The 11,650-nt window shown below is 30.0% G+C and overlaps 1 protein-coding gene across 1 annotated transcript; it reads left to right on the forward strand.

Moving 5' to 3' along the window:
* Positions 1-8,318: 8,318 nt before the first annotated feature.
* LOC130950685 (uncharacterized) lies at positions 8,319-10,387 on the forward strand. Its single transcript, XM_057879244.1, has one exon. It carries the CDS (start codon positions 8,389-8,391, stop codon positions 10,156-10,158), a length of 1,770 nt encoding a protein of 589 aa, XP_057735227.1. The 5' UTR covers positions 8,319-8,388; the 3' UTR covers positions 10,159-10,387.
* The last annotated feature ends 1,263 nt before the right edge of the window (positions 10,388-11,650 follow it).

The following is an 11,650-nucleotide window of genomic DNA, read 5'->3' on the forward strand; positions in this document are numbered from 1 at the left end:
TAATACATCATTTGCGTGGAAATTGACTCCATTTGGATATAATACGTGTTCTCGCAGTTTTATTTTATTGTTTGAAGAAATGGAATGAAAATTCAAGTACCTTCTCCCTATATTTCGTATGTATATAATTTCTGCATAATTTTCGTATGTCCTTTTATATGATAAGAAGTTATAGTCAGTTATGTGCCACGTCATTGAAAAAGTTAGTTATATTAGCAACATTTTTTTGTCTCATCTGAAAAATTAATATTAAAATAAAAATTAAAGACGATTTTACTCCATGAGGTTTATAACCTTTTTTTTTGGGTTCAAAGGTTATCTATAAAATTTAACTTTGATTTTAAAATTATTTTTTATTTAAATTTTAAAATTTTAAATTGAATTATTTTTAATAAAAAAATTATAAAAAAAAGTGTTTGAAGTTAAAAGAGAAAAAGAAAAAAAAAAGAAAAAAAAAGGAAGACACGCCGATATTAGCGAAGAAAGACGCACGTGCGCTGTGACGCCGTTTTTTCTCCTACGGTAGTGTTCGATGTCGATGCCAGCAGATCGACGAAAGATAGGGTATTACGCGTCGCATTGCCGTTTCTGCTCTTTTTTCTCGCTCGCTGTTGTTTCACGCCGCTCGCCGCTGATTCGCACCATTGGCCGTTGCTCCTCGCGTATTCGTTGTTGTTCCATAGGGTTTTAATTGCAATTTTTTTTTTTTAAATTTTGTTGATTTTTGTATATTTAAAATGTAAATTTGTTGATTTTTTAATATTAGTTTCTACTTCTATTACATTATTAATTCTTCTATTTTTAATTTTTTTTATATTTGTTGATTTGTTAATTATATTGTTAATTTTTCTGTTTCTGTTTCTTTTGTTTATTACATTATTTTTATTTTTAATTCTATTGTTGTTGTGATAAAAAAAAAGGAAATAAAATTGAATATTTTAAAAAAGAATATTTTAGTTTAAATGACAATTTTAAAATTAAACTGACATTTACAGATAATTTTATATATAAAAAAATAAAAAAAAAATTCGACTTATAATTTAAAAATTAAAATAGTACTTAATCGTTAAAATAATAAGAAACTATTCATGTGCGGGAGAAAAATGTATCAGTCGCAAATCAGATAGACACTAATTATTTTTTTCTTAAAAAAATATTCAATAAAATAATACTGTGTTCACATTTATTAGTCAGCTTCAGATATTCATAAATTTCTGCTGATGATGAGCTAAGTTTGAACAGACTATCAGGCAACATTAACCAATTTTTTTATATATAACAGGGCAGGAGCAAGCATTATCTTTACAAAAATATTTGAGACAATAAAAATCAGTATAAAATAATTTAATATTTTCGAATTTTATATTTTTAATTATTACTAAAATAAATATATAATTTTAGATTAATAAGTATACAATTATAGATACTATTACATATATAAAATTATGAATATTAAATTAAACAAGATAAATTTAGATATTCATTCGTGTGTTCTAATAAGTCTTACTATATTTAAACAGGATAAATATATTTAATCTTCCGTTCTACACAATAATTGAATTGCTAATGTTAATAAAGTGCATCGATGACGCCATTCTTCTTACTAGACTATGTATTTACTAAAGAGTATTATTGCACATATAATAGGCAAGTCAAATTTCTAGAGGAGTGAGATCATAATATCAATCTTTAGAATTTTTTAATCAGCATAGTCTTGCCTTACCTCGTTGCATTTGTTAATTAATTTCAACTGTGTCACTGAAGTCTTGATTGCTAGGTGCTAACATATTGCGTTGCACAAGAGTTTAAAATAAAAACAAAAATTAAATTTATTATATATTTTAATTAAATATATTAGATATATATTAATATTTTTTTTGGTGACCAGATATATATTAATATTAGTCATCAAAATTAATTATTAATATATAAATATATAATAATTAATTTAATAATTAAATTTTTTATATACAAATAATATTTTTATATTTTAATAACATATTCTTTTTAACTATGTATATTAAATTAATTATTAATATAAAATATATATTAAAAATAATTTAAATAACATATATATTTATATATACTAATTTATTTTAGTAATTAATTTTAATATACGGCTAGAATTTTTATTTTTTTTAGGTTGCTTATTGTATATGAACTTTAAATAACTACTAAGCTCAATGCTAAGCTCAATGCTCAAGTATCTAATCTGTAACCTACGTGTTAACCAGAAATCTTTAATTACCATCGTTGCTCTATTCTTATCTCTCTCTGAAATTTATATCAATCATGTTCCTTTTTTTAATAATATGTATGCATCCATCTCAATTTCACTACGGAAATTTTTAAATAAATAATTAATTATAGTATGTTTCAATGAGAAAAGGCAGAAAAAAAATTGGATGGTATCCAGTGTTCAATCTAATTATTCATTGTGCTCTTTCTTTTATTTATTTCTGGTCCCATTCATAGAATTAAAGGTGGTAGATTACACTGAATTCTATCAATTGTTAAAAAAACTGGAGAAGATCTTTTTCCGATTAACCTCTTCCCCTCCAAAGGAAAGAAGTCAACAACCCTAAAATACAAACACATAAAATATTAATCGCTCGTCAACTCTGAAGTCACAATAATATGCCAATTTGTTATTATTAAATCGTTGTCATGGAACAATAATTTATAAATATACCAATTTTCATAGTGTTACCTCGTTTAAAAAATTTGAAAGTTGGGTGTCAAATTAAATGTATTTTTCATTTTATTATATTGTCAAAGCATAATAATCATGTCAATTAATTAAATTAAAGTTTTCGCAAAAATGATTCCATTATAAGTTAAATGTAACGTAATAATATATCATTTTCACCTTTTTATATATACTTCTATATTATATTATTTATAATGAAAATATTGAAAGCTAAGGGTTAATGTCCAATTTTTTTTTAAAAATATTATTTATTATATATAATTTATAAAAAATTGTTATTTTATGATTTCAATCCAATATCTTTTAATTAAAATATCAACTATTTATCATTCATCTAATTCAAATTTTATTGTTTTTATATATATTTAATAAATAAAAGAGTGAATCAATAAGTAGAACTATATCTATTATTGTTTACTGGTTATTATAACGTCATCATTATATTGTGATCTGAGTTAATATTTTATCGATATTCTTGGCCCTGTATATGGATATTATATGTGGAAAGAGAATGCTAATTATTGAGACATATAGAATCAATAGCGGATATCATATAGATGTCTAGAAAGAATATGAAATTAATTATAATAAAGATACGAACAATAATTATAAACAAATAACTAATTACCTAATTCAACAGAGATTAACTATTTCAGTAAGGGCTTTACAATGAAAAATCCTTCAATATTTAATGCCATTTCAATGTTTAAGAATTATTTTATTTTTTCAAAATTAATGTAAAATATTATCAAATTATGGTAATTAACTAATTTTTTTTGTTTTGATACCATGATTGAATTAACGAAGACAAATTAAACGAAAAAGAAATAATATCTCAATCAAAATGATTTACAATCAAATCATACTAAAATATACTACCCAGTACCCACCTTAATTTTTATTTAACAAATACCTACAAAATTAGTACTTATGATTAATAATAATAAGTTATCAAATTTATTGATTAATTATATATTATCAAATTTAATAATTTATTGATTAATTATATATTTTAATTATAGTTATTGTTCTGAGGGTTAACTAAAAAAATGATTAAGTCTAAATGTGAGGTTTAAGCTACTTCTAAAGCATGAGATATAGCGTGAGAATGTGGGGTTGGTACTTGTAAAAAATTTCGATACTTAAGTTAGCAAAAATTTTAAGTAGATTTTTAGTAAATCGAAATTTGAATATATTTAAGAAATGTCAAGTATTTATAGTCTAATAGATAATCACTTTTTGAAATAGTTTCACTTTCGTCGGTGAATAACCGTTTTCTTTTATCTTAAAGTTTGTTGACATCTATTTTTTAGATGAGATAGAGATAATAGAAAAAATTTTAAAAAGTAATTACTTATTTAAATAAATAAGACTGGACTTTTTTATTGCATCCGACCTGTTAAAGAAGTCGGATAAAAAAAAAAAGACTACTATTAGATAAATTTTTTATCCTTATTATTCTATTTTTGGGTTAAGGTATTAACCGTTATTATTAATTAATTTCTTCTATATGTATATATGAGATTAGAGAAAAGCTTAGTATACAAGCGATTAGGGCTTGTAACTATTACAAGTTCATTAACGCCTAATCCACTAAAACGCGCTGCAACTCCTACGTCACTTACACGCGCTATACAAAGATCCCGCGTTTGTATAACTACCAAATTTAAAAGATTTGTTTCCTTCTTTGTTTTCTTTCTTTTCAAATTTCATCGTTCTTCTTCTCGCGCGTCTTCCCCTAGTTTTTCTATCGTTCTTTTCCTCTCCTTTCTCATTGGTTTGTTCTTCGTCATTGACGTTAGTTTTTCTCTCTGTAACTCCAGCTTCGTTTTGACATGGTGTATTTATAGTTTTTGACATGGTGTATTCTGCAACCTCTCTGTTGTTGATGACCATTTTGTTCCGAAAGTTGGAATGACCTTTACCACCCTTGAAGATGCTGGAAAATTTTACAAGAACTATACCAAGGTTGCAGGTTTTTCTACAAGAGTTCGGAGCACAAATAGAAAGGAAAACGAGATTAAGAATCAATTGATTACATGTAGCAGAGAGGGAAAATGAAACTCTCATAGCAAAGACTCATTTGATAGGAATTGGAATGATTTTCTGCCAAACTTTGGTCTTGTGGACAACAAGTGGCTTTCATGTAGTGTTGGGTTAAAATCTGCAGCAGAGGTGTAAATTTAATTTTTTATCAGGTGTATTTATAGTCTGTGTTTGGGTGTATTATGCAGATCTCTATGCAGACCGTCATATATGGGTTTCAATCTATCTGATCACCACTTCATATTATAGTACCTGTAAATCAGATATTTTGAATACACCAGAGAGAGTTTAATTAATTTTGGTCTTGTGGACAACAAGTGGCTTTCAGGTAGTGTTGGGTTAAAATCTGCAGCAGGAGTGTAAATTTAATTTTTTATCGGGTGTATTTATAGTCTGTGTTTGGGTGTATTATGCAGATCTCTATGCAGACCGTCATATATGGGTTCCAATCTATCTGGATCACCACTTCATATTATAGTACCTGTAAATCAGAAATTTTGAATACACCAGAGAGAGTTTAATTAATTTTGGTCTTGTGGACAACAAGTGGCTTTCAGGTAGTGTTGGATTAAAATCTGCAGCAGGGGTGTAAATTTAATTTTTTATCGGGTGTATTTATAGTCTGTGTTTGGGTGTATTATGCAGATCTCTATGCAGACCGTCATATATGGGTTCCAATCTATCTGGATCACCACTTCATATTATAGTACCTGTAAATCAGAAATTTTGAATACACTAGAGAGAGTTTAATTAATTTTGGTCTTGTGGACAACAAGTGGCTTTCAGGTAGTGTTGGGTTAAAATCTGCAGCAGGGGTGTAAATTTAATTTTTTATCGGGTGTATTTATAATCTGTGTTTGGGTGTATTATGCAGATCTCTATGCAGACCGTCATATATGGGTTCCAATCTATCTGGATCACCACTTCATATTATAGTACCTGTAAATCAGACATTTTGAATACACCAGAGAGAGTTTAATTAATTTTGGTCTTGTGGACAACAAGTGGCTTTCAGGTAGTGTTGGGTTAAAATCTGCAGTAGGGGTGTAAATTTAATTTTTTATCGGGTGTATTTATAGTCTGTGTTTGGATGTATTATGCAGATCTCTATGCAGACCGTCATATATGGGTTCCAATCTATCTGGATCACCACTTCATATTATAGTACCTGTAAATCAGACATTTTGAATACACTAGAGAGAGTTTAATTAATTTTGGACTTGTGGACAACAAGTAGCTTTCAGGTAGTGTTGGGTTAAAATCTGCAGTAGAGGTGTAAATTTAATTTTTTATCGGGTGTATTTATAGTCTGTGTTTGGGTGTATTATGCAGATCTCTATGCAGACCGTCATATATGGGTTCCAATATATCTGGATCACCACTTCATATTATAGTACCTGTAAATCAGACATTTTGAATACACCAGAGAGAGTTTAATTAATTTTGGTCTTGTGGACAACAAGTGGCTTTCATGTAGTGTTGGGTTAAAATCTGCAGCAGGGGTGTAAATTTAATTTTTTATCGGGTGTATTTATAGTATGTGTTTGGGTGTATTATGCAGATCTCTATGCAGACCGTCATATATGGGTTCCAATCTATCTGGATCACCACTTCATATTATAGTACCTGTAAATCAAAAATTTTGAATACACCAGAGAGAGTTTAATTAATTTTGGTCTTGTGGACAACAAGTGGCTTTCAGGTAGTGTTGGGTTAAAATCTGCAGTAGAGGTGTAAATTTAATTTTTTATCGGGTGTATTTATAGTCTGTGTTTGGGTGTATTATGCAGATCTCTATGCAGACCGTCATATATGGGTTCCAATCTATCTGGATCACCACTTCATATTATAGTACCTGTAAATCAGATATTTTGAATACACCAAAGAGAGTTTAATTATGGAAAAAAAATTTACTTATAATTGGATCAAATATATTTACACCATGTGTTCAATTTCTTAGAACAAGAAGATCAATAAAACCTAGAAGAACATAGAAGAACAGTAAAACATAGTTCTTCGATTTCGAAATCAGAAACAGAAATGTGGAAAATGTACAAGATGAGTAAAACAATAACGTACCTTGAATAATATTTTGTTGATGGTTTCTGCTATTATTCGCGACGAGTTCAAATGTCTCTTCAGTTTGAAATGTTGCTCGAAACTTGAGGATTTGTGTTATCTTTGAAGGAGAAGAGGAAGAGTGAGCCATAACAAGCGATTTTTTCGAAGCGTAATCGTTTGAGTGACGCGCGTGAAATTGACGCTCCATTTAAAGGGAGGGAGTGCGCGTGGATTAAACCTGAGTTGGGCCAACTTGTAAGGATTGTATGCGTTATTTGCTTGTATGTGTAGCGGGGCCCAAATTAATAGGCAAAAATTAATTACAGGCTAACATTCATAATACACCACGTCAACATGTGTAGTTTCGATTCGCTTAGCTCTATCCATTATAATGATGGTGATGATATAATCACAATGACGAATTGACGATATGATAAGCTAATCCAAATAATAATGGTCATATTTTGTTTAGGATAAATTATACTTATATCCTAAAAGTTTATCAAAGTTACACATTATTTTCTCTATTCGATCAGGATGCACTTTTTTTTTTTATTAAAGTTAGATGATAATTTTTTTTTAAATCCCACGATCTCATCACCATGCATATAAAACTCTCAAATTATTAGTCCAAAAAAAAAAACTCTCAAATTATTTGTCAGGTAATAGAAATTAAATTAAATTTTGATATATTATCAAAATAAAATTATTTTATTATATATTTAATTACATAATAATATATTAATAAAAATAATTATTTTTTATATAATCGTATAAATAATTTTTTAAAAGAATTGTTATAATTATATGATTGTGTAAAATATATTTTTACGCATGGAAATTAAACTTATAAAAATTAGGTCAAATCAATTTAAATTTTTTTATTTTGTATTGACTAATTACGATTGGAATAATTAGATAATATTATATATAATCAAAGTATAATTATAAATGATGTTTCTAATATTAGCATAAAATTCATAGAGATAAAAAGAAAAAGAATAGCAAAATTTTTTACTCTTCTAACTGCAGTTAACTAGTATTTTTTTTGAATGTTTTTAGAGAATACGCCAATTCAAATTATTATAAAAAACATCTAACCCTTAATAAAAAAATCTCTAAAATAAAATAATAATAAATATTTAAAATTATTATAAAATTATTTTAAAGATTTATTTTAAAAATTTAAATTTATTTTAAAATTCATAATAAAACAAATTTGAAATGTAACAAAATAAAATCAGATTGGTTCTTTTGGATTTTTTTATTTTAATTTTTATTGGAACTTTTTAAAATTAATTTTAAATTTAAAACATTTTGAAAACTCGTTCAAATTGACCGCACCTGCTGGAGTTGGTTTTCTAAACTTGTGCAGTTTATCCTTTCAATAATAATAACAATAATTTTATTCTTTTATAAAATTTAAAAAAAAAACTTAAAAAAAATATATCTTCTTAAAAACTCAGCTTACCAAACCCACAGCTATATATTGACTTGAAGTCATGTGCTAATAAAGTTATAAATACACAGCAGACGCCAACTTCTTCATCAGTTGTTGAACTGGAAGAGACATGGCCACAGTTCAAGGATGGGCAGACATGAGGAGCCTCAGCCTCCAAGTCATCACCGGCCGCTGGTTCCTCGTCTTCGCCTCCTTCTTAATCATGGCAGCCGCCGGAGCCACCTACATGTTCGGCCTCTACTCCAGCGAAATCAAAAGCACCCTCGGCTACGACCAAACCACCCTCAATCTCCTCAGCTTCTTCAAGGACTTTGGCAGCAACGTCGGCGTCCTCTCCGGCCTCATCAACGAGCTAACCCCACCCTGGGTGGTTCTAGCCATCGGTGCAATCCTCAACCTCTTCGGCTACCTCATGATCTGGCTCTCCGTCACCAAAAGAATCGCCAGACCAGCCGTCTGGCAAATGTGCTTATACATTTGCATCGGCGCCAACTCTCAGTCGTTCGCCAACACCGGCTCTCTTGTCACGTGCGTCAAGAACTTTCCAGAAAGCCGCGGCGTCGTTTTGGGGATCTTGAAAGGCTACGTTGGACTCAGCGGAGCCATCATAACTCAGTTATACTCTGCCATTTACTATGATGATACCAAGGCTTTGATTCTCTTCATTGGTTGGCTTCCCGCCGCAATCTCCCTCGTCTTCCTCCGAACCATTCGCTATATGAAGCCGGTTCGTCAGCCTAACGAGCTCAAAGTCTTCTTTAACTTTCTTTACATCTCTCTTGCACTCGCTGGCTTTCTTCTCGTCATGATCATTATTCAGAAGAGGGTTGACTTCACTCAGAGCGAGTTTGGTGTAACCGCTGCTATTGTTCTTGTCTTGCTCTTCCTCCCTGTCGCCATTGTTGTCTTGGAGGAGATCAAGATTTGGGAGGCCAAGAAGCTTGCCTTGGTGGACCCTTCTCCGGTGAAGATCATCACGGAGGGTCAAAAAGTCAACGCAGAAGTCAAGAAAGAATCGGAAGAAGTAGTAGTAGTAGTAGAAACAAGATGGTGGCAGAATGTTTTTAATCCACCGGAACGAGGTGAGGATTACACCATCCTGCAAGCACTCTTCAGCATTGACATGCTAATCCTGTTCATTGCCTGCATTTCTGGGATTGGGGGAACGTTGACCGCAATTGACAACCTTGGTCAAATAGGAACCGCTCTGAAATACCCAAAGAAAAGCATAAGCACTTTTGTGTCACTAGTGAGTATCTGGAACTACCTAGGACGTGTTTTCTCCGGGTTTGTTTCAGAGCATTTCTTGCAGAAATACAAATTCCCAAGACCTCTAATGTTGACCTTGACTCTGTTACTGTCTTGTGTTGGTCACCTTCTCATAGCTTTCGATGTACCGGATGGTCTTTACATCGCTTCCGTGATCATTGGTTTCAGCTTTGGTGCGCAATGGCCTTTACTTTTTGCCATAATCTCGGAGCTGTTTGGTCTCAAATACTATGCAACTTTGTACAACTTTGGAAGTGTGGCGAGTCCACTTGGTTTGTATGTTCTTAACGTGAGGATCACTGGTCATTTGTATGACAAAGAAGCCAGGAAACAATTGGCGGCGTTGGGGCTAAAGAGAAAAGCAGGGGAACAATTGACTTGTCTTGGTGTCAAGTGTTTTAAATTGTCCTTCATTATTATCACCGCTGCTACTTTCTTTGGTGCCATTGTTTCGCTCTTTTTGGTGGCCCGGACTAGGGAATTTTACAAGGGGGATATTTACAAGAGATACCGGGAACCGGCCGCCGCCGCCGAGACCGAATTGGTCGTCGTGGAGGAGAATGGTGGTGCGAAGACAGGGCATCAAGATGGTCATCATCAATCTAATTAGGTAGGTACTTTGGACAAACACAAAATGTCATCAATGTACATCAAAATTAACTTAATAGTATCTTGATATGGTCAAACCAATTACCGGTGACATAGAAAGTACAATATTGTAACATTTTGAGTGTTATTTCTGCTATACATTTTCTTTCTTGCTTCCTTTAATTTAATTTTCCGTGTTGTATACTTTTCAGTTTTCATTCATTTACTATGTATGTTGAATTGAAAATTTACACTTTCTCTCTGACATACACAAAGTGACGTGCCCTTCTATTCCTAGCTAGTTCCTATCCATATCCTACTTTGAGCAATTAATAATGACAAAAAAAAAGAAAATCATTGTCTTCTTACGGTAGTAATTGATATAGTTTAATGTGAGCTTTCTCGTTTTCTTATGGTTTGGATAAGGCCTAGCAATAATTTTAGGGAAATGTTTGAATTGAAGACCATAATTACATCCTGCTATATATGTTTTCTTAAATATCATTAAAAAATAAAAAAGTCTAAACTTTTGACCAAACAAATTAAATATAAAAATATTATTTACACACTAAAATTAATTATATTATGTATTTATATATAAATATATATAATTTAATTTATTTTATATTGATGATAATTAATTTTAATATATAACTAATATGATTAATTGAATAACGTTATTTTACCGTACCAAGAAAGTTCAATGTATATACTACATCAATAGGATGGAGAAATATGCATGAATAACCAACGGTTTGTTTAGGTAGATAGGGAAAAGATTAATTTTTTCATGAAAATGGCTTAGAGGAAGAAAGTATGGGAACATGGATGATTTTGGAAAATAAGGAAAATATATACAACTAAAACCCATACATGGTTAATCCTCAGATGTATAGCATATGAAGAATAATTATAAAAGCATATGCATGAAATAAGTGAAACATACATGATACATGCATGAATAACATACCTAGTAGTATAAAAGGAAATTTAAAAATGCAACAAGGGTAGACCAAGTTTGGCACAAGAGTAGACCAAGTGTGCCGTTATCAATAGTGTTATTTTCTTAATTAGGAAAGTTGAAAGAAAATAATTCCCAAAGGGATTGTACGGAATCAAATAAAACAGATATGATTTTTTCTTTTCTATTATAAATAACCTACTTGACACATCTTAGGTGCTAAAATTAGAGAAATCCTTAAATGCTCTAACAACAAGCCAATTTATTTGCAGGTGGGGTACTCACAATAAGATACATAAATTTTTTTAGTACTATTAAAAGAGAGAAAAAATAAGAAAAAAAAATCCACATATGACATATATATATATATATATATATATATATATATATATATATATATATATATTTTACTTTAAAATCAACATAAATGATTAGTTGTTATAAGTAATAAATAGAGCATGATGAAATTAAAAAATAAAAATATTATAAAACCTAAATTTTGTCTAGAATCAAATTAAAATATGATGCAAATAATTTTTTTATTAAGTTAAAA

Source organism: Arachis stenosperma, chromosome 9, assembly GCF_014773155.1.
Source record: "Arachis stenosperma cultivar V10309 chromosome 9, arast.V10309.gnm1.PFL2, whole genome shotgun sequence".
Taxonomy (NCBI): domain Eukaryota; kingdom Viridiplantae; phylum Streptophyta; class Magnoliopsida; order Fabales; family Fabaceae; genus Arachis; species Arachis stenosperma.

Bases quoted from the DNA above. Each gene is read 5' to 3' on its own strand.
- LOC130950685 (XM_057879244.1), top strand. From the start codon at position 8,389: ATGGCCACAGTTCAAGGATGGGCAGACATGAGGAGCCTCAGCCTCCAA.